The sequence below is a fragment of the Falco cherrug genome, chromosome 13 (genome assembly GCF_023634085.1).
Source record: "Falco cherrug isolate bFalChe1 chromosome 13, bFalChe1.pri, whole genome shotgun sequence".
In the NCBI taxonomy this organism is placed as follows: domain Eukaryota; kingdom Metazoa; phylum Chordata; class Aves; order Falconiformes; family Falconidae; genus Falco; species Falco cherrug.
Window position 1 is genome coordinate 30,642,081 of NC_073709.1, and position 27,493 is coordinate 30,669,573.

Consider the following 27,493-nt stretch of genomic DNA (forward strand, 5'->3'; position numbering starts at 1 on the left):
TCCCCACCTCTGCCAGGCAAGTCTACACCCAATGCGCTTACCATCCATCCGGGTAGGGAGCACCCCTTTCCGTTACTTCCACCAAGCTGTGGAAGTAAGCTAGTTCTTACACAATCCCGGCATTAACTATGCCTGCTTATCACACCGATTCAACACTAGTCCCTTTAATCATTAAAAGTGATAACATAGACTTGACACCCACCAAAGAATTAAATTCGCTTTTAAAAGGCTAACTTGTCTGATTGTTTCTGGACAAGATGGTACCTATAAGGACCATGTTTTTACTGTGAATAAAGCATACATTAAAATATCTACCCAAGAAAAGACAATTTAAGAAGAAAGGCTCTATTTCAAGTGTGAATTTTCTGCTTTGTTTGATTCAAATGCAAAACAGTGTTGTTGCTTATTATATTGCCGCTTTTAATGTTGCTTCATTTACATAAAAATTAACTAGACTCTTCTTTTGCATGCATCAAGTATTCATGGTTAGCTCTCTATGTATATTTAATATATTTCCATGTCATCATCTATTGCTAGATAATTAGTTCCTGGAACTCTTACTGTGTTTCAAACGGTGAAACATAAGAAGATCTTATTTAACATCAAGTTTCCATTCAACAGATGAGTAGCAATTTCCCACTCATCTTCACCTCTTCTGTGTTTTCATACTTTTTTTCTGATGTTTTACACTTAAAGGGGATGCACATTTCAGTTACTGAAGAGACACCTCATAGGCATCCAGTCTAAGTTCAATGAGCATCCAAACACAGACAGCTAAATGCTGACTTTCTCTCGCCCCCTTTATATTGCTTTTTCCCAAAGTTATACTACCTATCCCGACATACTGATACACGAGACAGTTGCTCAGAGGAAGCCTCACTGAGATTTAGAATAAACAGATCAATATCTATTTGAAACACCGGGATTTAAAACATTCTTGTATATAAAAATTATACAATTTTTTTTTATTTTGTGCAACACCACATCCAACCACCTTTCCAGCATGGTTAGTATGAAGTTTTCTACCAACTTCAACAAGGGAGGGATTCTGCCAGAGATCTGAAGGCTAAAATGAACACAGTTATCCTAACCTAACCTTGCGCTAAAGGCCACTGAAATTCCTGCAAAGGAACTTCTACATGGTGATAAAACAGAACCTTGAAAACAAAAGAAACCCGTAAGATGTTTCTATTCTCACACTACACCAAGACTGAGCAACACCAGGTATTGCAATAGCTGGGGCACAGATTTGATAAAAACATCTTCCCCATTTCCCTCCCTGTTAAGGGACTTAAAGCAGTTTGCAGTTCTGGGATTAAGTTTCGCTTACATCGGCTACTCTTGGGCTAGACACTTTGGACCAAGTTTAATCTCTGGTTAACAAGATGTTACCTGCTGTTTGTTGGCTAGTGGAGGCTTAATCCTTCTTCCTTTCCAGACTCGGTGTTACAGTCATTTATTTCAAGGCCAGATAAAAATTCACAGAAAAGCCACAGCTGGACACCTTACGCCAGGTCCCTGCACTCTGCTCAGCACGCTATTCCAGGTCCTGGCACAGACCTTCTGCCCCTCACTGAGTTGTACTCACACATCCTCTGGGAGCTTTACTCGCCATGGATCTGCCTTCAAATCTGATAGAGCTGACCATTCGAGCACATAACCCACTCGAAGCAAATTCCTTTGAGAGCGACCAGCTGGCCAGCTGTCATCCAGAACGCAAGTTTGGAAGGGGGACGTTATTACTCACGACTATAAAATGAAGAGCAGCAACCCAAAGTTGCCTCTACCGTGTAACCTCCACCAGCCTCTGCTGGAAAACAAAGGGAACTCAACCAGCCTTGCTTGGATTCCTGCTAATTGAACTTCAGTCAAAATGTCATATATGGAGTACATTATTTATACTGTACAAAAAAAAAAAAAAAAAAAAAGAACCAAGTACATCTCAGTAACACAGAGTTGCAAAAATGCAAAAAAAAAAATAAAAATGTTACTATCACAAGTGTCTGCTGTGTGGTAAGAAATCCGACCCATCGTACACTAGATTTACACATTATTGTACTGGGCAACTGGAGGCAGACAGAGCAGAAGTCCTACCAAGGCCACAGAAGGGTCCTTCTGGTAAGTACCTGATTTTGTTGAGGGAAGTTAGCAAAGCATCATGTTTTTCATCCTTGAGGGAGGGACTTAATCAAATCATCACTTCCTTCAAAAGGAGTACAAGCTGAGTATAAGACACAGAAATGATTAGTAATTAATTGCACCGTAGTCAGCACCAGCGCAAGAATGTGGTGGCAAGTGCACAGAGAGTAGAAAGAAAAAACGTCCAAAAGCAAAATCAGGAAGGCTAGAATTTTCTTATTTCTCTTGAATTAGGTACTTAACTCTGATAGAGTTGACTTTTTCCTCCCTCTGCTCTCAGATAAAGACGGAAGCGAGGACGCAGTGACGTAAGGCAAAAGGAACACTAAAGAATTAACTTCTGCAGAACTGGTGAGGCCACTTGATACTCTTTCAGGCTTACCTAAAGCATGGGCATCAGGACACGCAGAGGACAGAACGACAATAATCTAGCGAAAAAGGATTACATGAAAGTAGATTTGGAGTGTTTACTGCAGGGAGGTGTAGGAAGAGATCCTTCAAAAAAGTCCTGGTAGTGCTCTAACCAAGTATGTGGAACAGACGAAAAATTTGGATGAGCCTGAGCTATGTGTAATAGTATGCGCAGCAATTCACCTAGAAGATACTACTGGCTAATAAAGATGTAGCTGGGCGTCAGGCTAAAATCTAAGCACATAATTCAGGATGGTGTACACTGGCAAAGGCAGCAAATGCCAAAGTTGCTGTAGGCTGCCAGATGGTCATCTACATTTTAGCAGAACTGCACACTCTGTTTTGAAGGCTGGACTAATGTGGCCGTTCTGACAAATACAAGTGCCCTGTGTCTGCGGTGACAACGAATATCAAAAGGCATACTGCTTCCATTCCTTGTTATCAGCTTCCATCCAATGGCTTCCAACTAGTCTCTCTCAGCTCCAAGGTTCTACTGATAAGCATCAGCTCCTCTGGTCTGGATTGCTTCAATCTCATTTTACCTCGGTTGATAAATCTGAACGTTCGTGATCTTCATCTAAATTTGCCCATGGATATGCAAATGTATTACTGCTCTTTGGTTTTGACCAAAGTAAACTATTATGGAAAAACAACAGGAAGAATAATTTCTCTCATCTATGTCAGCATTTTGTTTCTCTTGTAACTTTAAGTAACTCCTTTGGTTTATTCCTATTTAACCAGGCTCCCTAGTGTATTTATCTGGTTCTGAACATTCTTTTGTGTAATAAACTGTGCTGAAAATAACATCTTATGAATTACAATAACAGCTTGAGAAAGATACTTTATCCCTGCACTATACTAAAAAGTTTTTGATAATAGTCACATTTAGATACTCTCCAAAATTTACCAATCATTTTCAAACATGAAATTTGCTTCCCCAAACGTTTTTTCCAATGAGTAAGAATACTTAGTTCTCAGAGTTCATTGTAATGCTAATGAAAACCTTTTTTCATACCGACTTAGTTGAAGGATATCCTGTCCTTCTGCTGCATTATTAATACCGCCAAACCACTGGAAAACTAATTGCAAATGCCAATTCACTTAGTGCTATCATTCAACTCTACAGAATTTTCCATTTTAGCTACAGCGTGTGCTAAGTAGCAGACAAAATATGTTTTACATGCAGTTCTCAATAGTCTTTGTTTATTTTGTGACAAAAGCCTGACCAGCATATTGCTTATGTTCCTATTTGTTTATAATTGGTTTCTTAGCATGGGGTTTTGGTTTTCTTCCAGGGAAAGATTTTTGTGAAGTGTCATACTTCCGGGGGGAAAACCATGCTGGCGCTCCTTTTCAAGATAATTTGTGATTTTTGTCCACACCAGATACACACAATGAATTCCAGGGAAGAAAAGCAACATTACATTTCTGCTCCATAAAGCAGAAGTACAATTTAGTAACGCAGGTCAGCAAAGAAACATATCACTTGAAAATTATAAAAACTTTTGCGGGTTTTTTTTAGTTTTGTCTTTTTTTTAAAAAAAAAAAAACAAACCATCAGAGAGCTAGAAGATGCTTATTATGTAACATGTTCAAATAAACCATTTTATATGCCACCATTTCCTAAAGTGTACCCTGGATTACTCATAACAAACCCCATTACTGTATTGGTAAGATTTGGACTTGAGAACCTGCTGTCAGAGCATACATCTTCCAGCCTCTCATTTCTTTCAGCCACCTCCACTACTTCCATCCTTTCGTACGCGCCACAACTCTTCAACTAAAATAATGAAAATATTTTAGGAATGAGTTTCTGGATAGCAAAATATTTTGAGAAAACAATGCTGAGATAACAACTGTAGAAGAGCTACTATACAATTTTTGAAAAGGAAGGCAACTCTTCTGAAATTATAACCAGATACCCCCAAATTCCACCTTTTTCCTAGGAAGAAACTCAGTTCATTGCCTCCGGTTTACCCCTCTCAGTCTCTCCCAGAGAACAATGCATATTATAGAACTTGCTTTATTCCTTCATAGCTTCTTGCATAGCAGATCAACCTCAAAGACCCACCAGTGAAAGCTCTCCATTCTGATTTTTTTTTCTCCTTTTGTTTGAGAAGTAAAAGCATTAAATACATTGTTAGAAGTTTGTCGTTCTATACCAGACTGGCAATGGCAAAACACACTTGTTCCCTTGCTCAGAAGCATACACCACAAGAGGGCTGCATGCAATCTCACGCTTTGAAATTCTTATTTCGCAGCATTTAGGTATGTGATTCGAACGTCCAACACTTGCCCCCTGGTTTACTTTGAAAAGATGCAGTACCTTGTGAGGCCATTTGACTTACAGGTCAAGACAGAGCATATTAATAGTGGATCCTGTAAAGTTTTCAAAGTGAGAGGTACCTACTCAGTAACTGAGTTCCTCCTCTTGACCAGCTAACATGCAGCAATGGACATCGAGCAAGAAGCCAGTAAAACTCACTCTGAACACCGCTGCTACACTGGTTTGGGGATGCCCCAGAATGTCTTGCAGACTGAGTGAGCTCACTGCTTATAGTCTTGACTAGTTGAAACCCATGTTGTCTCTGTTACAACAATCTCTTCAGTTTGGGTGTAAATCAGCCCTTGTCTGGCCATGGTGCTTTCAGCTCAGAGGCAGTGGCAGAGCAAAATCATTTTGCTTCTAAAAAAATCACAGGGGATATATCCTTACTGCATAAATGCACAAAGGCTCATTATATCCTGTTGGCATTTGGCTGTTCGGTTTTAACGAATTCTGTGCTGTCCACTCCTATCCAAACAAGAAGACATGAAAAAGAATATGCTGCTGGTTGATTACAACATGTGCCAGAATGCAGAAAGGCACAAGACAAAGCCAAGAGAATTTATCCCTTCAAGGAGGAGAATGATCCTTTGAAAACGTTCTCTCCTAATACGACACTGCTATTATAAATCAGAAATTACGTATATATTTTAGCATTGAGTGCATGCTTACGTGTGTGTCTGTGTGTAATGTCAACTGAATTTGTTAGCACCACAGGTGGCATAAATCCTGATGAATCTCCACAGTCTCTCAGTATGGTTTGGAATGTATTATTCACACATTTATTAAATATTTGCAAAGCTGTGGACATGCAGGGTACACTATTTGAGACAGCTGCAGCTGAACTGCTACCTGCTTCAACAATGCGAATATACCAGTGAGATGGTTGTTTCAGCATACAACCCCAAAATACCCGCCTCAAAAAGACACAGTCCTAGCAGGTAGTATGTAAAGAATGGGAAGGAAGAAGCCACAAAGCTGCTGAGCATGTATTTCATTTACTTCTCTGATCCATACTACAAAAGCAGCAAAGCAAAGGGCTGATAAAGCCCGAGAGCTTTTAGGTCTTTTGGAAGGAATGCTTTTTTGGAGAAGTGAAGGCAGAAGCAGGACTGGTTAAATGACAGTGGTGCTGCTGACAGGATGAACCTGGAGAGCACTTAGGCAAAGAATCCTTTTGAGAGATGATTTTTCAGAAGCATCCAAGCAGATTTAAGAAACACTAATTCTTACAGGATTTTAAATGGGACTTATGTCCCCAAGGTCTGCCCTCCGTGTGTTTGGCTTTTCAACATCAGTACCCATAGCAACTTCCAGGCAACACAAACGTGCCACTGCTCACAAATTCCAAAGTCTCTGAACCGTTTTTGAAAATGTCTCTCTTTTTTATTTATTGTGAATGTTACGCTTTTCTCCTAATAGATGTCCTTACTGTCTGTGCGGTGCCAGAAACCATCAGGACGGGCTGGCTCCTTCCAGAGCAGCACAGCGAAGGACCAGCAGTTGGGACAAGACAGTCCGAAGGTTGCTCAGGTCCCTGCTTCTGGAACTGTTTTATAACCACCAAGAACACTTGCTTTTATTGTTACACTGCAAGGCCAACTATGACTACCAACACAGACAAAAATCACATTTTGCATATGTCTAAATATAAATGACATGCATTTCAGAGACGGTTATTTAAGATATTAGCTTTTCACTGTACGAAAACAGGACTGGGGAGAGACTCTACCATATTGAACGTTTATAAAAAACAGTTCTCCAGTTCTTAACTGGTAGCCATTCCACAGAAAGACAAATTTATGGGAAAACATATTGAAATCTTCTATCTGTAATATATTTCATTGTAACAGTTAATTCACAGCGTACAGCACTTCCAGTAACTGGCGTGGTGCACAGTCAGTACAGGGAAACCCTTCCTACATCTACCCATATGTTTAGTGAGAACACTGAGGGCCAAGACGTTCAGAATCCAGCAGTTCAGGAAAAGGTTGACAAAATAAGTCCCAAAGACAGCAATATTTCAGATTACATAGAACGTGATGAATGAGGTGAAGAGTTGAATTTATGCTGAAATTTATGTTTTGATAAAAATCTATTTTAAAATGCATTTATATTCTACTACAATTTTTCCCAAGCTCCTCTGCCCTCTTATGTTTTTCGTTTTTCAGTATCAGTCCCATAGCAACATCCTGGCCTCATGAATGTGGCACTGCTCTAAACATCTCTGGAGCAGAGCCTTGCAAATGACTGCCAAACTCTGGGATCTGAGTCAGCTCGGAAAAGTATGATGCTGGGCTAATTTTTGCATACCCTGAAAATAACGGCAGGGGACTGGGAGGAGGGCAAAGGGAAGAACAGGTTAAGCTGCAACAGCAGAAAGGAATGAAAGAAACACACCACTTAAGGCTTAATGATATATAAGCAGCAAATTTTGCAAGTAGAGGAGATTGACAGTTTTATTACTGTCTTACAGATTTGGGGGCCATATCTGAACAGCTTGAGGATTCCAACATTTCCAGTAACTGAAATGATACTCCATGGACCTTCTCCCCTGCCAGCAATTACTCATATAGAAAAGTGGTATCAGGAATACACAAAATACATTTGCAGCAACTTTAATGCAGCTGGAAATGAAAACAGCTAGCATCTGCAAAAAGTGGAAGAGTGGGGAATCCATCAAATACAAATGAGAATCTCCTCTACAATAGGATTGTGATTTGGGATTAGTCTGCTCAGGCTGTAGATGCTGCTATTTTTCTAATAAAACACATCAGGAAACATCATCTCCTAACTGAAACTAAAGTAAGTACTTTGTCCTGGAAAAAGTATGTTTAGGCTCCTCTCTACTCAAGACTGCTTGAAGCAATTACCTGCCTTACTAATAAACAGAGCTGAGAAATGGGTATACTGCATAGAACATCTGGTAATGCCATGTGATATAAAAAAAATTATCAATATTATGCCTCTGTTTACAGGAATTAATTTAAATATGCTACCAATCCAACCAACATCACCTATAAAATCATGGCTGACAAGAATGAGAGGTAATTAATAAACTTGAACTTTACCTGAGGCTCACCTATTGTCTGTCCTGCAGCCATAAGCCTTCAAAAACAACTACAAAGCTCAGTACTCTGACACAAAAAAACAATCCCCTTGACAACTCTTACAGTATTCAGTACACTTTATTAGTATCAAGCCCATCACAAGGATGTAGGGAACAAGCCCATGAAGTGAAATGTTTGGTGTTTCACACAGATTCAGGGGAGCACCAAGGTCCTGCACTGCTGTGAGTGACGCTACAGGAAAGAACAAACCAAATCGCTATTCCATTCAGATGGATGACCTCCCAAAACGCACAACCAGAGAGATGCTGACCAAGTCTAGACCAGCAGATACACCTCGTTACACACACTCTCGGTCCACTGCCCAGCCAAAGTGCATAAACAACCAGAAAAACCTTTTAAAAAAACACCTTGAGGAGAGATAAACATTAGATTAAAAAATAAAAAAGGCATTAACATCTCCTCAGTTCTGAAGAAAATAATTTTAGTTTATAGTGACCAACCATTTCTCCTGAACTCATCTGTGGCCAAGCTTCATTTCTACGTATGTGATCTGATGAGCTAACATCATTCCAGACCTCCAGTTGAAGCAATTAAAAAAGTCCGCATTCGCCAAACATTACCATATCATTACCACAGATACTGTGTATTCCAAGTCAAGGGAAAACAGTGAAACCTCTAATACCACTGTGGGGCAACTGCTGGCAAATAATAACTTTTTAATATGGTTACCACAGTGACTATTAATAACCTGCAAGGAGGTAAATGGAAAATGATCCACCACGTGGTGTATCTGCATGTCACAAGCCGTAACTCACACATAAGAGAGTGTAAGGAGATTATTTCGGTAGATGGATCTTAATAAGCTCAAGAACATAAAACCTGAAATATTTCCAATGCGTACTATAGACGTGTGGGTGACACAAACATGTCAAGCTTCCAACACTCCAGGTGTAGCAATTCTTACACGGGTCCACCACAAACCCTCCAGTGAAGGGCTCTGCTCCCTTCTCAAAAGCAGTGGAGGATGGAAAGAGGCAACAATGGGGGCTGAGAGAAACAAGTGGTTTGGTAAAACGAAATTCTTCCCAGGAGGACTGAAATGATGGACTGTTTGCCACAGCAATGGGGCAAGCAGTGCAGAATACTGCTCCCATAAGACATGAAAGAAGAAGTAGTAACAGAAACTTCAACATGTACCAAAGGCCAGAAAATATCTAACAGAAAGCTGGTGCTCATTCTGAGAAATACGTCAAAGCCAACACATACAGATGTTTGTAAGATATGGTAATCATCAACGGTTAACATGATTCTGGAAAAAGTCAAGCTGCCCTTTCCCATGTGCCAGATTACAAAGACAACTGTCAGCGTTCGCAATAAAGCACAACAGCCTGCACCCGATTTTCTGCATTGTTGAATTTCACAGACATGCCTAGTGATAGAAGTGTGGTTTTGAACAAGATCTTTGTTGGTTTTGTTAATTAACTAATTTGTTATGAATTTTCTGCCAACACAGAAAAGGCATAAAAGGCATGCAAGCTTCAATCTACATACCAATATTTCTACACCAAAGGCTATGCTATTTAATGCATAGGATCTAATTCTCATAAAAGCCCAAGTTCAATTATAACAGCAACCAGTGAAGCTCTAATACTGCATTTGCAGCTGAAAAACCGCTCAAAGCTCTTTCACAATAGCTCTGTAATTTCTGAGTATCAGTCTACTTAGTAACATGACCCTGGAAGGCACACATGCACGGGGGGCGGAGGACGGAAATCGGGAAGAAAGAATTTCCTTGCATTGAGGAATGATGGTTTAGAGTTGCTGCTTAATCTCTGCAAATCTGACGGACATACGGGTGAAATTAGTTGATTGAGGACCTACAGTTAATGCTCATGTGGCCACTTAGATTTTCCTATTTCCAAAACAGACTGGTTTGGGTTTACACATGCACCGAGCAACCAGCACAAACAGGCGAGAGCCGCTCTGAGAGATGGCAGTACTGGTCAGTGTGCGAGCTCTGGTCTCGCCAAAACCCACAGAAATGTTGGCAGTGGCCCAGCGAATCATTCTGGGAGTCAGAAGTCTGTTCAGTCACAAAGAGGGAGGCGAGCTTTCATTACAACAGCAGATCTAACCCTGACTGTCGTTTGATGTGGGGCCTTTCTACACCCTGTACCTGTTACAGAGAAGACAAATCCTGCACAAAGCTGGAAGCTGCTGAAGTCCTGCTTACACCGTTCAGTTTGAGCACATCAAAACTCTGAAAATAATTCAGCAGACACTTCTGCGATCAAGACCTGCATGCCTCACCCATTCCTCTTCTTTATGTGAACAGGAATGTGTTTGTGTATCAAATTAGAAAGCAGTATGTTAAATACAAATATCCATTCATTCACGCACCCCACCCACCATAGCCTGAGCATCTCAGTCAATGAACAGCTATTACAGACCTGAATATTGCAGCTGCATCAATTTTCCCTTTAAAAACCCCACATATAACACACTCAGAAATTGGTATTACTTCGAATGACATTTGAAAGAATGAATGGCATCCGTCTTGTAAACTGTAGGTGCTTCAGACATAACTGTGCAGAGAGCAGAAGTGTCATCTACACCCAGAGCTAAGCCTCCGGCAGTATGATGGTAGCATTCCTCACTGACACTTCAGCCACTCATAAATGCAGCCTCCGGCACCTCTCTCTTTCAAAGTGTGAGTCGGAAAAAAATATGCTGGCTACTTCAAGTTGGAGGGTGTTGTTAATGAATTACTAACTTGAGAGTCTCAACTTTAAACACTGTTTACCCAAGTCAGATTTGAGCACCTTGACAATTGCAGGGCTCAAGACAGAAAAACCTCCTGTTAGACAGTCCTCCGTAAGCTATTTAGGGCTTTATACGGGAGCTTACGATACTCTCCGTGCATGGCAAGAACATCCAGATGCTGCTTACAAGGACCCGCTGTGTAACTCTTTGGCTGCTTCACACTCCAGCAAAGGTGAACCAAACTGTACTTATCAGCTTTGGAGAACTGCTGATCATCATCTCCTGCCTATTAACTGTCTCAGATATCTATCAAATCTGCAAATCAAAAACTGTCTCCCTAGATTATTAGTTCAAAAAGTGCCACATAAGCCCATTGTACCATAACCCAAATAAATGGCATTAAAAGCTAAGTACATAAATATGCATACACGGATACTATAGCTCCCAGAAAAGCACACAAAATCGACATAATAGTCACCAAGTATCACAGGATTAAAGTATTTACATATATATAGAGATATCTTGGATTGAACATCTAAATACAATTTTCCTGCTCTAGCAGTGTAACAGATTGGGATGCTTGCATGCAATTCCTAAAATGCTGTACAACTGTAAAACTCAGGTATAAACATAGAAGATACAGACTGGTTTCTGATTGTGCGTATGCAAACATTTCTTCTGGGGCAAAACTATCAATTTTGAACCAATCATAGAAACAGGATGAGAATCACAGTTTCTTCCCTTCGATAAGGATCTGCAATGAAGGCAAGCATGTTAAATTTATATCCTCCTTTATTTTAGGATGCTGCAGTTGGCAGCTGTTATCTGCAATATTTTTTCACTTGGCTAGCTATGAACCAGAAATAAATTTGAAGCTGAAATACTACAACAAGATAATAATTCTGACTCTCCATCATACTGTAAAACCAGTAAAATATAAGCCCCATAATAGGAACATCCAGTTCAAAGTACCCAGATATTAAAGACTGTTGATGGATACAGAGGAAGTGTCAAAAAGAGGTCAGTTAAATTTTAATGTTGGCAGAAATTATTGTCTTCAAACGTACGAATAATTTTCTAATGATGCTTTAAAACCTTAGCTCTGTCTTAACACTTACTGTTTATTTAGTCCTGAGAAAATACTTAAAAGCCACGAAGCAATTTTAAGAAAACATTTGTAAACAACTATTTTCTCTTGACAGACCATTTGGCTACAATTACAGATATTATGCCAAGATAATATATGTAATTCAATGAATCCAGACAATATTGAACTAGTATTATTTTCCATCTCTTTGAAACTGAACATTCAAGCCATCTGAACTTTCAATGTCATTTGGGGCTTCAGAAAAAACTTTATAATATAACTAGGCCTGAAAACCTGTATTTAATTTCTGAGTGACCTCCTGACCTTTTGTAAAAGGATCTCACAAACTAGATCTTCAAGAACATTATATAAACCATAAATGCTTTTAATTAACATTATTAAAGGCATGCTTATGTAAATGTCCTATTTAAATTCCTGCACATTTCTGTTATTTTTGCAGTCCCGCGTTTTGTAAAAGGAGACTATCTGCCTTCACCCAAGTTCTGCCAAAAATTACTCCATACATATAACACCTATTCAAAGTCTGAGGCTTTAAAAAAGGATTACACATTATTTTAGGAGATAGTAAAAGACAGGTAGGTGATGATGAGTTAAAAAAAGTAATGACCAATCTTCATTTTGATGTCTAGAGCTCATTTTCTGTTGCTCATTCATAAGTTCTGAGTCTGTCCTTCAAAAAATGCTCACCTTTGTTCCCCAAAGAAATACAGCATAAAACTCTAGTACCAGGTGCTGATTGAAACCAAGATTCATAACAGCTGAGGCAAGACAAACCATATACTTGATTCAACGAACAGAATTAGAAAGAAGCAAATCAACTACTTTATTTCTCTTTGCTTTCCATCGACAGCCAACTAACCAGATGCAATAGTACTTGGGATTGCAGTGGTCACTCTGGTCAACAAAGGTTTGGTCTTCCACAGGGTAATTCCCCTGGCTGCCACGATAAGTGATCAAAGTGATCAAACATGCTTCAGCACTGAGAAAACGTGGAATTAATTGAGCTCATACACTTTAAGTATTTTGACAGACTGAGGCCAAAGTGTTTGCAGAAGCAAACTTTAAAGCATGCTAGGAAAAAAGGCTAGTGCTATTTTGAGTAACATGCATCAGTAAGATTAATGAAGATTCTCACAAACCTGCTTTATCTGTTGCACAGGCTATCACAATTGACTAGAAGTCCAATAATTGTTCCCAAGAAGGATGATCTACTTGCAGGGGTGAAAAATGCATATTTATATTTTTTAATCTACATTTAGCCTAAGTATTTAATATTTTTCCATCTTCATTACTCCTTACTGAAATTTTTGTTCCTCTCTTACTCATTCCACGTCTTCAGGCAATACTTTACAGTGCCCATCAGGTAGCAAGCTGACCTTATCCAGCTACCACGTAGTCCTTCCCTCTTTGTGTTCTCACGTCTATACTGTATTTTCCCTTACCATGCACAAACAACGACATTATATTAAACCATCCTACTTTAAATTATATTGAGCCAAAGGAACATAACTCCCCCAAAATCAATGCTGAATCAAATTTATGTCTCTCTTGCTTGAGAAACAGCAAGAACTGCAGTCCTTATCCTCCTGAACACCTAAAGCGTGTTCATAGCGTGTGTTCACTCTCGGGTGACTGACTCTAAGGTTTGTATGAATGAGGAAAGAGTAATGTGATCATTTACAAGTCAAATAATATTTTCACTGTCTTGGCACCTGAGCATAATGAAAAGAAAAACTTGTCAGCTTTTACTTGGGTTTCATCAGCTCAGGGGCTAAGTGCTCATGAAGAGCTAGAACATGAAAAAAAAGGTGAGACTCGCAAGCCACAGATATGTATGGCTAAACAATTTTTATTGCTTTTTTGGTGGAGGTTATATAGATCCTTTTGGGTTTTTTTCTTAAATCCCATAACCTCAGGAATGACTTAGAAACCATCACAGCAGCATCTATGGGCAAAGAGATCCAACAGTTGAAGTAATGACCATATAAGAGCGAGAAGGCGGCCAGAGGAATTGGAGCGTTGGTCATCACCGGCAACAATCCATTCAGATGGGTCAGAAATTGTTGCCACTATGGAAAGCAAAGGACTGATAACTGCTCAGATTATGGTATCAGGGTGCAGACAGTGCTTCCTCTAGGAAGAAACTCTCCTGCAGAGATACAAGCAACATTTTACTGCAGGCTATTTTTTCCTGATTCTTCATTTCCTGTTCAGAAGGGTCACTAATAGTTATTTTTATGTAATAACAGGTAATTCTTTCAAGCTACAGCTTGTAATGCGTACTAACCAGGGTTCTTGCCAAATTAAATTCATTTTTTCAACATCTGAAAGGCAGTTAAACTTCTAATGACATTTTCCCCTTCTCTTCATCAACCTATTTTTGGAGCAAAATAACGTACTTGGGCCTGAAGTAAAGACACTTGAGCCTCAGGAAGTGAAAACAGCCACAAGCCAAAATGCATTCACAGGAGAGCTATGGGGCAATAAGGTTGTCATCTAGGCACAAAAATACTTTCAAAGACATAAACATGATCTTAAAATCTCTACCACTCCCTCCTGCATGTTAAAGTCACACACACGGCTTTGTGCTTGCAGTTGTGGGCAAGAAAAAACGGAAACAAGTTTATTTTTATGATTACTACTACTATTGTAGCATTAGGACAGTCCAGAAACAGGGACTCATGTTAACATCATATCCTTAACAACCCTGGTCTCCTTTATTACTGCTCGTATAAGAAATCAGAATTGTAAAAAAAGGGCATTTAATAGTATAAATAATAAGTCAAACCGGAGCTGCACAATAACGTTAGGTACCATCTGTACCAACTGCATCTGAAAAACTACCTGGACATCGACATTGTACAGATGAAAAAAATAAAAAAAAAATATATATGCAGGTATATAATATACTGAAATGTTTTACTGTCAAGCAACTACAGTTAAGTTGTCCAAAAAAATAAAACATTTCAACATAAATGGTCCATATTTGGTACACTTGCATACAATTGAAAACCGATTCTTAAAATTAGTAAGTAAAAACTAAGCATTTTAAAATGCTAGTTGAACTACCTTCTCACACATAATTTACTACATAATAGCATACAGTCATAATATATGTAGCTTATAATGCCTAGCAAAGTACCCAGTACCTAGTAAATTCAGTGCTAAAGGGGCATTAATATTTCACACAATATTTGCCTGCCTTAAATAAAAGTAGGACTTAAAAGCATTTGAAAGACTGGTGGAAAAAAAATCATCTAGGAATGTTTTTGGTTTTTCTCCAGCTTTGTGCTGCAAAAAACCAGTTAATCAGCCTCAAATATTTTCCTTTTTATAACCCAATAGCCTAATTTGCATAGATCTCATACAGCAATAGAAAAGCATTTTTATAAAATTAGAAAATGACTGTATAACCACAAAGCTTATTTCTGCAGCCAATACAGAATCTTTTTTTATTTATTTTTAAGTTGATAATATTTCAAGTGGAAAATATTCCTTTAACTGAAAATTTATTCCAGGCTAGAAATATTATTATGCACTAGGTTAACCTAGTGCTGAAAAGTTTTAAGTAAAATGAGCTTTTGAAATTGCATATGTGGCAATTTTTTTTTTACTACAGCAAATTGAGTAATAATTCAAGATAGATGAAAATCTAAGACATTCACCACTGAATGTCCAATAAAAATAGGGCCAAATAGATATATTGTCCAGCTAGGACTGTCCAGCTGGACGAAATATCCAAGTGTTTACAGTGGTTGTAGGATATCTGTTTAATAGGAATCAGGCAAAATGCAAGCTAGTTCTGCTCCTAAAATGTGAGTATTCCAACAAGGAAAAAACCTACCAGCAGACCTTTATTCTTTTTATAATCTCAAACTCCTTCCTTTGGCAGTCAGAATAACCAGCATGTGTTAAAGAACTAGAATCACTTTTCCCTGAAGAACTTATAAGTCACTTCATATCTACTGTACATGTTTATTTTCTTCAACCATACATTCATATATGCTGCGAACATCCACTCATCTGTATTTGAACCACCACCACGTCAGCGCCTTTTAATGGTTGCACCAGTACAGCCTCAGATCTCACTGAAATGCCCGTTCCCAAAACAACCTTCAGATGTCTTGGCCTGACAAGGAAACACATCACTATATTCTGTTCCCCTTATAATAAATAGCGACTTGATCTCTACCCCCAGATTAATACAGAGGTGGAAAACCATTCCTAGGTAAAAATAAAGCATCATGTGTTCTCTTACCCACCACTCTGCCAAGCAGCACAACTCCTATTTTACGCAGCTTTTCCAAGTCACCATGAAACGCTGCCAGCACTGGGCAGCTGGACTTGCTGCATCTACCTGGTGCTGTGCAATCCCCTTACCCATTTAACACAGGAACTCGTTATCTCAGCTTTTGGACTTCAAAACAGAAGCTCTTCAGAGGGTGATTTTATATACATGTCTGTGTGTTCAGTGTCAGCCACCCAGTTCAGGTTAAGGACTGGTACAGACAGAAAGGCTGAACTTCCTTGGGGTATTTCCCACTGTTTTTCTGAGGCAGACTACTAAACAATCTACAATATGCAAAAAAAAAAAAGGCGCGAAAATGTTGTTCTCATCTACTGCATATCTCTTGATGATACTATTATCTGGTATCAACTCTTTTGAATCTCTCCATGTTACAATCATTTTAAGTAGGGTTGCAAACAAGGGCTTTTTTGTGAGCAGGATACCTTAAGTTTTTCTGAAATTACTGCAAACAGTTTTGTGAACATCAGCTTCTATAGCTTGGGTGAGCTTCGTTAACTTAAAGGAAAAAAGAACTTATAAATACAGAGCAGGATTACCTTCCCTTAAACGCTCAATCACAAAAGTGAATCCAGTCGTTCGCGGATGTAAGACGTACTCGTATTTTCGAAGTCCGTTCTTTTCAGCAAATTCATTACTGCGGGCTTTGGTATTGGCTGAAGGAGAGAATAAAAAGCACCATTTTCTATTAGTGTGCAAGTAGACCAAGAATTAAATATAATCATTATACATAATGAACAGTACAGCAGCGGTTCACACAGTACAAATGTGCAACAGCTTTTCAGGTGGAGGCAGACTGCAAGTGTGCTTTCAGTTGCCTGCAGTATGGCACCAGGAAGAGCAACGTGGATTGCAAGAAAAGCCTTTTTACCCTCTCATCTCCTTTTAGAAAATAATCAGCGAATCCTTCACATTTATCAAATGCAATCTAAAATCTATAAATTGTGTTCATAGTTCTCTGTATGCTTCAATACCCATTTCACAGTAAAATGTGTTGATTGGTTTAATTTTATTTTTTTTTAAACTCAAATGGCACAATGTGTAGTAATGCATGTTTGATATTAGGTATAGAAATACCTTGAGGTCTGTGTTTAACCGCATTAAACTTATTTCAGAAAGAAAACATTAAATGGAGTAAAACAGTTACTCTAACATGTTAAAAGGGTATTTTACATCTTCATTCTGAGCGTGACATGTTTTATTCTTCCACCTGCGCTGCACATACATACCTGTTGTAATTTTTGGACCAACTGCCTCAGTGTTACAACACCTGCTTGCTACTATACAGAGTACGTACAAGGCATCTGGAAAGCAGCACGGCTAAACCCTGTGACAAATATGTTTTGAACCTCTGGCAAAAGAAATCTCTCACGAGAAAACTGAACAAAGGCTTTGCAGACCCAGTTGCTAATAGAGACCACTAAGCAAGGCCGACACAGATACTAAAGCAAAAACTGCAGACAGGTGGAGAGGAAGCAATCTGTTCTCCAGTGATGTGCCGGAGGCTCTTCCAAGCAGCCCCAGTTAGCAGCCAAATGGACTTTGCTGGCTACACATGCTCTCTCACTGGGGGCATTGCTGTGCCTCCCCCAGGGCCAAAAGGCAATGGACACATGCAATGTTCCCTTGGCAACATGAGGGGAAAAAAATATCAATTTTAATGACTGTTTTGTTAAATAACTCCTATTTATATTGTTTTACAAGTGTTTTAAAAAAGAAAAAATCCCAGCAGCAGATCTATGGAACAAGATCATTGCCTAAGTGAAATACATCTTTTTCAAGCAGAAACAGCTCTTTTTTTAAGCATCCACAGTTAACCTTAACAGAGATGGGCAATAAAGTAATGACAAACATATCGCTTCTTAATAATTAAACCGGATTTATTCTGATAAATAAGTCCTTTCCCTTACAATCATCGTAATCTTCCTTGTAAAGGAAGAATAGCACAAGACAAATCAACAGTAGTGTGAGATGTCCTTTTTGCAGTAATGCATCTTCCTGCATCTTTCTTTTTTTCCCAAATTACATGAGCTTTTTGTTTATCAAAAAAATGTGGACGTCCTTCCTAAAGAACTGTCTACCTGTTAATAAATGCTACTGAGCATTTTTTCCCTGTGGCTCTCTGTCCCCATGTGTAAAAGCACTACTATTCATACATGCAACCCTTGAGATTCTGTGCACAGACTTTGTGCCCGTGGGATCTGGAGGAAAGGAAAGTTGTTGCATGGTAGCCAAGCAAGTGATTCAGCAAAGAGAATCCAAAGATTTAATTCTTGCCAAATTGCCAAAACGTACAAATACTTAAAAATATTACACCTTCAAAAAGCATTGCTGAAATTACAGAATGTGTGAAATACTGAAATTACCCTTGGCTATGTATCTTAAATTTATCTTTCCTTGGACATATGTATTGTGTCTTTAACCACATGATCAGAGAATCTATCTTTGTCTGCTCAAGTACTACTCCATTCAATGTTGAAAATGGACTATTCTGAATCAGCAAAGGGAACTTGCATTTAGGACTCCTACCTCTGCGACAGTAAAACCTGCAAAGCGAGTCGTGAGCAAGACTTGGAATGACAGAAAAGGCAAGAGTAATGTGGAAATTATTAAATGTTCCTCTGAAAAGCCAGATTCTACCTCTTAGACATAATTGTATTGTACTATTAGCTCAACAACTTAAACTATTTATTTCCTAAGAAATGACATTGATTACCAAGACTGTTCCTATAAGAAGTATACAAGTCAAGAGTTCTTTTCCAGATTCTGTGGTGATTCAAGTAAATGTTTTAAATCGATTTATCATGAAGTTTTTAAGCTAATGTATTGTTTATTCCAAAGGACAGAAGAAGTATCTTCTTTATTTTCTGCATGTCCAAGTTTGGGTTTCACTTTGGAACATTTGCAATCTGCACATCAAGTCAATCAAAGCTTTGAGACACAAGTGCCATGTAAGTCTACACAAGTTAAGCAGTCCAAAAAAAAGAAAAAAAAGAAAGAAATAATTAAATCTAAGTCTTAAGCGTCTCAAACTGCATACAGTTAATGAGCACTCAGAAAAACCTCTCCATATGTCTGCTCACTAGCACTTTGTTTCAGAGGGAGCACGAAAACAAATTCCTTGGTGTCTGCAAAACACTCCTACTTGCACCACAGGAAAACCAAAGAGTTAAATGGGCAGTTTCATTTTCTGAGCAAGACCTAACTGATGCTGCAAAAAAAGGGTTTGGGACCTCCACTGCCCTTTGCCTTGAAGTAATAATTTTCAAACCTCCTCTTAGTGCACCTCCCCACACTTGGAAGCAACTCACTGTAAACATCTGCAAAACATCCTCCAAATTTCCCTTTACTACACTGCCTTTCTAAAAGACGTGTGAACAGCTGGACACTGGCACACCAGCCAACACTGTTCAGCTATTTCCTGATGTTTGTATCCCTGTCTTGCCTCTGGACTGTAAGTTTTATATAACAGAGATTGCTCCCTTCCCCTTTTGCATGACCCTAGCGTAATGGGATTTTAGAACTAGAATAATGCTCCCAGCTAATACAATGATCATTGTCATCTGGAAAAATCATCTCCCTCTTCCCTTCCTAACAACTATCAAGCCACGGGTTTTTGTGCATTAAACTATTACAGCAAGTCAGGATGGTCAAAGGATTTTGAAGCTATCCTGAAAGCAAGGGTAGGATCTATCTTCATTCTACCAAAAATAAGAATAATGCCCTTTCTCCCCCTCCTACTACTCTCAGCATTTGAAGAAAACAGTTCCTTACTCTGCTATCACTCGTGAACAAATGCACCGGCTGCCATTTTATCAGATGTAAGCGCCTTGGTGCCCACTGCTGTTTGGGATCTGTGTGAGACACCTGTGCCTAAACCTTCTGAGGGAAGTTTCAGAGTCTCTTGCTCTGAACTGGAATCAACAAAAGGCAGAAAATAGGTTGTTCCCCATTACATGAAACCTAGAGGTCAGAAAACGGATCCAGGAAATTAGAAACCTATTTTTACATCCTCTCCAACCTACGGGAATTCACACACCAAACCCCTCTTTAAAGACCCTTAAAAAATAAACCAGGGGACGCTGTCAGCGCTGCAAAACTTACACAGATGCCTCATTCTGCAATCCAGACTATAACATTCTTAGGTGAAAGAATTAAAAAAAGTGAAAGATGCCTTTGTAAGCCTTACAGTGAAAACACTTCCTTAAGAAGAGGAAACATATGTTCTCTTCTTTGCTTCTACCCAACTAACACAAATTGCATAAAGCAGCTCTTGAAACAGGGACTGGAAATAAACTCAGTGTGGGTGTCCTCAGCCTCAAAAGGCTGCTCACATCAGCTGGCTAAGGGCAATGCCTGCTCTCGCTCACCCGCTCTGAAAAATACAAGCAAGCATTGCTTCCTAGAAACAAGTCTTTTCTTTCTTACGCTGTATTTAAGCCAAGCTAAATCTACCCCCCGAGTTTTTGGTCAGTATTCCTGTCAGGTGTATTTTGCATTTTAATTCTTTGGTCCTATTTGCTCCTATGATTAAAAAAAAAAACAACTATCTCTTTTTATGTAAAGCAGTGAGTTTATTAAGAGGGAGATGTGGAACCTTTCTTGATCCAGAACTGCTTCATGCTCTGTCTCCTCTGGTCTCGCACTGACTTGCCTCTCCTCCCATCTCCTCCAGCTAATACACGCTGCCTCTCAGAGGGTATGTTCTCTAGGGTGGCAACAAGTATGAGAAATCCAATTTATTTGAGTCTTTAGACTCTACTGCAGAGCAATTGTCAAACTACACAAAAGAAAAGAATTTAAGGGTTCTGGCCATAACATCTTACATTATTTTTTTTTGGTTTTGTGCTGCCTTTGGTACATCATTTGATTACATTTTTTACCATTTATCTCAAAATGATGTGGGCAAATCCCGTTTATCACATTTTTACGTTGCTGGAAAGGCTCAGAAAGTCGGCACTTTCTAGAAGCACCACACTTCAGAATTCCATTTAAAGTAACTGGAGGAAGAGATTACACTAACACATTTTCTTGACTTTTGCGTTACAGATTTTTAAGAAATTGCTGTTGCTTAGAGGATAAAGTAAACAAATTCAATTTTTCTTAAAGCAAAATTATATCTTTAATTTGTGAGCTAGTTTTGAATTAAACCAAAAATCTCTAGAATTTCATGAAAGCCATAATGCAGTAACAAGCTGCATTCATGTGAGTCTGAATAATATTTGGAACTGAGGCTCCAAGATCCGCACCCAACAAAACCCTGAGTCTGTGCTCCCCATGAAACACGTACGCAGTATGGGCTCCTCTCAAACAAGCTCACAACCTCACATGCCTGGACCAGCCTTGTCCATGCTGATGTGTTCCGCTGGATGAAGAATTGTAAACTTCCTTTATCATCCTACTGAAAAGCTGATTCCGACAACTTTAATACAACTATTTCCGATCAACTCTCAATGGGTGTTTTTTTTTTTTTCTAGTACTAGTGCACTGAAATTTAAGTATTAAGTACTACCTTTTCCTTTAATGTGACTTGTAATAAAAGCATGCATGTAATTCTCTATGACTTCAAGTACTCTCAAATGATATTGTGCCAGATAGTGAAAGAAGAAATGAATACTCTAAAAATACCTCTAAAAAAAAAAAATGTATTAGAGGTTTGCATAGAAACCATAAAAGCTATATTGGCTCACAGTTAATATTTTAAGACAAATTAAGCAATTTTTCTTTGTGCTACTTTCAAACTATTGCATGTTAAATCAACCTCTACCAGTGCTTTTGAACAATATTTTTTTGCATTACCAAAGTACATCATATTTACTAGAACAGAGAATATTCCAACTGCAGTTCATTGTTACCCTCTAGACGGACTACTGTATGTGGTCCACATCACAACACTCCTGCCAAAATCTCTAGCAAGCTTTCCTATTGTTTTTTTAGCTGTTCCTCAAGGAAAAAAGGTCTGTGCAATCCCACTCTGTCCACCTGTTCCCCTTACCTTTTGAAGCTATTGCCACCTGGCAAACAAAGTTTGACAGAGACAAGAGATTCAAAGAACATGAAGACCTACAGCAGTTTTAGAAAAACCAATGGCTGTGTAAAAGGGGGTCTCCAAGAGCAGAGACCTCAGTAACAGGAAAAGCCAGGGCAGGCTCCACAGGTGTTCAGTGGGCTGGGGCTTGCAGCACAGCATGCAGCAGTCCATCGGTTAACCCAGGTATTGGTGAGGACAAGCCAAAGCACACGATGCCTCTTGCTGAGACGGCAGCAAGAGATTTGTGGAGAAAATGTCACACGGAAGGAAACACAAGGAAAAAGAAGTTGGAGTGAAGAGACCACGTACAGGGATGCAGACACAAATCCATAGGAAATGAGACTTTAACAGGCGCAGAGCAATACAGATTTTTTTTTTTTTGTTATTGCTTTCTGAAGAATTACTATAAAGACTCTTGTAAAGAACACCAAGAACAAGCAAAATGGTGGGTTGTGTTCCAGCTTTCCAGAAGCTTATGGTTGCTTTTTCTTCAGGGCTTCAGAAAGTCTGGCTATATGTTTATCTGCTTAGGGCTTCCTTTGAAGCAATTACAATAAAATACCTTCGATGCACTTAGCTTTAACCTTGAAGTACTCCAGAGTGAAAAGATGACCAACCTATCAGAAATAAGTATATAATTATTACCTCAGACCCTATACATCCAGTCTGCATATACATTGTTCAGGGTTTATGACATTACGATTTCTAAAATTTATTTACGTAGCATCATCCACTGCAAAGTACTTCACCAACTTTAAGTCAGGCAGTGGCCCATGTACAAATACAGTCATAATTTAAATTTCTTTGAAATCTTTCCTTCTTGAATACGTGAAAACATTATACAGTTTCTTATAAAGAAGAGTAAATCTATCATTGTCATGTGACCACTAAGAGAAAAAAAATGATAGGAGCACAGAGCCACACAGCAATTCTGCTCTTCAGTGAAGTACATGTGAAACGTTATTTTCCGTTTTAAGTACCAGAATCATTTTTTTTTCAGAAGTAATTAGCAGGTTTGGAATTTGGTCAGAAAAGAAGAGCCATTTCCTCTATTTTTACAAAATGTTCCCAAGGATATCAAGTGACCATTCAGAACAAAACTGCAGTTTGTTTCTTATTCTAAAAGATCGAACACAAGGTTGCAATAGGTCTTAATATGTCAGTTTTCCAAACATATTTTTTTCAAATTCTTACACAAAATACATTATTATGTTCTATCATTCTCACATGGCATAACTTATTGCTTGGTCGGGATTAGCTCATCAAAGGATTTTGCCCTGTCTCCCATAATATTTTAAAATACACGAGCTAATGTTTCCTGTGAAAACAATTAAAGCAAGCGAGCTATTTACTTTCAAAGAAAAAGCCCTAGGGTTTTCTCTATACATGTGATCATGCACAAATATAGTATCAAGGCAGCATTCATTACGGATGGCAAGTTAGAGTGCTAAACAGCAGGCAATTTAACAGGTCAGGAGCCAGCACGGCTGCCCAGGGAAGGAGTGCCCTGTGGTGTCCTCTGCCCATCGCTCCATCCCTCCCACCACGCTGCTTCCTCCCGGGGCTGCCCAGCAAACGGGGGAAACGATCACCAGCATCTGCAGCGCCTTCGGAGGAAGAGTGCACTTAGTGCTGTTCGGACACTGCGAAGTCGAAAGAGTATGTGTTACACACGCATAAGGAAGGACAACCAGAACAGAAATACCTTTAAAAAAAAAAAAGCCAAAACCTGTGTTCAGAATATTCAGTTAGAGAATTTTTTTAATATTCAGTGAAGAATCTTGGCTGCATGAATTTCTCAGTGGATGGTATCAACAGCATATACTTAAATTTAGTTAAAATCATTTATATCTGTTTACAACAGCAGCGAGAAACCCCTGTGTTCCCTTAAGCAACTCCCCATTCAGGTGGGAGCATCCCCACCTGTGGGACTCTGCAGCACAAGTGTTAACACACTGCAGCTGTCTCAGTCCTTAGCTAACTCCTCTTTGTTAAAGGTGCAGTACAAAACTTGCTCAGTTCTTTAAAATCTTTTGTCTCTGAGGAATACTGGGAGGGATTAGAAGGAACACATAACTTATAGTATAAATGGCAAACAATCCAATTGTTTCAGTCATCTTGAGATGGAAACACCTGTTCAGAAAGAGAGTATGTGCAACCCAAGGAGGAGCCTCCTGGCTCCATAAATAATACAAAGATTTAATCTCATAATTCAGACCTAGGAGGGGACAGTTGTTCATGAATTCAAGGAAAGAAAAAAAAAAATTAAAATTTCCATCTTTTTTTCCTATTTTTAGATACAAATAACTAATTCAACAAGAGATATCATGTGAAGAAGTCCAAGAATATACAATGCATTTATCCTCTTTTAGGAAGGCTGCTCAAGTGATGACAATTCCCTACAGTGTGATAGCATCTGAACACTACACATATCCACTTTTAAGGATATCAGGAACACAGAAGAACAAATAGCAGTATATGCTAGTTATTTGTATACTGTGTCTAGTACTTACTGATCTGACATTGCAATAAAATAGGATTTGAGAGTATCTGCAATGGGAAGTATAGTAAAAATCTTTTAAATAAGCTAAAACATATAAGTTTAATTGCAATTGATTTTCTTTTTAAAGATGATTCTTACCAAATCATGCTGCAGGCATGAGCCACCACAGAATAGTCACACAATGTCGTATTTTATTGGCAATTGAGTCTTCAACACTGGTTAGCAGCTTGCTACTAATGCCATAAGATATTTTGGTAGATATTATATTAAGAATTAATACTGCAGAATCAAACTCATTAGATTTACTCTTATGGTAATGCCAACATTTGTTTTAGGGAGATAATTTTCTTAGAGGCAGATACTGACTGCTTACATGGCCTAAGAACAAGTATCTCCATCTTCTCTTAAAACATTAGGCAAGAAATCTAATAGAATCAGTAGTTCTCCTCTTCAATCACTCTTCCGTAGGTCTGAAATGATTCTGCACTCTTTGCCACAGTAATACAGGAAATGGGAACACTCAAGTGATTTATTCCAGGTCTTGAAACCTACTTTTGCTAATGCAACGTACATACAGTACTGACCAATATAAAGCCATCTCAATCATCAGATGCTTTGAAACCTAAGTTATTTCAGGAAGACTGGCAAAGCCTCTCAGTGGAACTACACTCGTGCCCCTCAAATGAAATCAGCACCTATGATCATTTACTACAGTTTCCACAGTCCATGAGAACTCAAGTCTTGCTCCAGCCTTGGACTTTTTAAAACTATTCCCATAAACAACAGAGAATTTCCATGTTGAACATTCCACGAGAAGATGACAAATGCAGCCTACCTGTGAGATCAGTTCCTTCCGGAAAGATGAGGAGCTGTAGCGGTTCACGAATGTCACAGAAATAATCCAGCATTTTTTCAAAGTGACTCTTGTCATCTTCCCACTTTCTCTGAATGAAAACAAAGGCAGCAACCTGCATTGCCCAACCTAAAGTTTAAAAAAATACACCTTTATTAACATTTTACTCTGATACTTCCACAGTGTCTGTTACTCCAGAATAATTTATAAACTGTTAGATGTATTTTATTTGCTGCCTGCCTGTCCTCACCTCTGAGTAAGAGCACTGTTACCTTGTAAAATGAGTTTTTGATATGAGGCAAAAGAATGCATAATTTAAACAAATCTAAACAAATTTGGAATGGCTACGGGTTTGCACAACTGAAGTTACCAGAGTTAGAAAAGCTTTCCAGAGAGCAAGAACAGGGTCAATGCTGTCATGAAAGGAGGTGTAGCGAGGTAGGTGATGGTCTCTTCTCTCAAGTAAAAAGCCATAGGATAAGTGGGAGTGGCCTCAAGTTGCACCAGAGGAGGTTTAGATTGACTGTTAGGAAAAACTTCTCCACCAAAAGGATTATCAAGCATTGGATCGGGCTGCCCAGGGAAGCGGTGGAGTCACCATCCCTGGAGGTATTTAAAAGGCATATTGATGTGGTGCTTAGGGACATGGTTCAGTGGTGGGTTTGGCAGTGCTAGGGTAACAGTTGGACTCGATCTTAAAAGGTCTCTTCCAACCTAAATGATTCTATTAGGTGAAGTATTTAAAACCATGGACCTCACTATAACACCCTTAATCACTGCAACATTGATTTACTTAAGGGAAGGCTAGTTCCTACAGACAAACATCTCAGCAATAATATAATTTTCATTACTAATATAAGAAAAAACAAAGTTGTTCTTTACACTTGATTATAGAAAAATTTGATGTATATCCATTTGTATTAACCCACAAGACAACTGTGAAGATTTCCAGCCTGACATCAAACTGACACACATAATGCAGTTAAAACCAATGGAAGTGCTGCTAAGCCTGCAGCTCAGGGGTCATATGCTATTATCTTCAATAAAAGTTCTTGGCTTTTTTACACAAGATACTAGAAATTTGCACATAATATTATAAGTTTTGTCCACTACTTCAGACAGCAGGACAAAAAAAAAAAAATCAGGGCTCCAGTTCTACCACATGCCCATGATGCTCCCTTCTTAAACAGGGCTCAGGGAAGCATGATGTTGCCTTACAACTGTACTTGACTAGCTTGTATCTCATTGGAAAAGCTGCCCATAGATATTCCACATCAAAGAGAAAACATCCCAAGTTCCTATTCACCTTTTTGCTTCAGTTCTCAAAGTCTACTTTTCCTTTGCTGGTGACTTACAGCATGTTATTCTCGCACTTTATTTCAGCTCCTCTTCCCAGGGATCCCTTTCTATTCTGTTCATGGCAGTATCTTACAAGCAGCGTATGCTAGAAAATCACTCATTAAAGTCACCAATTTTTACATCATCTTTGTAAGTCAGCCTGGATAATGCATTACCCAAGCTGCATAATCTGTTCTGCATTGGTTAGGAATATTAATTGTATTGTTAAAGATTTGTAACCTGTATCATGGGGGAGATACTTTTTATTTTTAAATCAGTTAAACAGATGGAGCATGCATAACTAACATGCCTTCTGCAATCTGGACCTAATGAGTCTCAGATATTCAGATAATGAATGATATCCAGATAACCAAATACTGAAAGTGGTTATATGTATTCAGAAAATAAATGCCCAGAATGCAGTCTCAGCAAATCATTTCAAATTTACACGCTGTACTTGTTAAAAACCCTCTGCAAACAAAACTAAAAACTTTGACCGCAACATTTTATGTGCATCTATGCACATATCACATTGCCACATCTGCAATGTCAAAAAGTATCAGTACAGCTTTATTAAGAGAAGCTACCACGTTTAAACAAGTAATTTGCAGAAAAAATAAAGCTAAACTTTAAAGTCACTGAAA

General features: G+C 38.7%; 1 protein-coding gene across 5 annotated transcripts in view; it reads right to left on the bottom strand.

The window, feature by feature from the left end:
• LCLAT1 (lysocardiolipin acyltransferase 1) overlaps window positions 1–27,493 on the bottom strand; it is a 117,039-nt gene that overhangs the window by 36,499 nt on the left and 53,047 nt on the right. For 4 of the 5 annotated variants that reach the window (XM_055725575.1, XM_055725571.1, XM_055725572.1 and 1 more), the window contains 2 exons: window positions 25,494–25,640; window positions 16,664–16,780 (listed from right to left, as the gene is read on the bottom strand). In XM_055725575.1, coding sequence (XP_055581550.1) covers window positions 16,664–16,780; window positions 25,494–25,640 — 264 coding nt within the window. The remainder of the gene's footprint in view (window positions 1–16,663; window positions 16,781–25,493; window positions 25,641–27,493) is intronic. The other variant, XM_055725573.1, reaches the window with a different exon arrangement.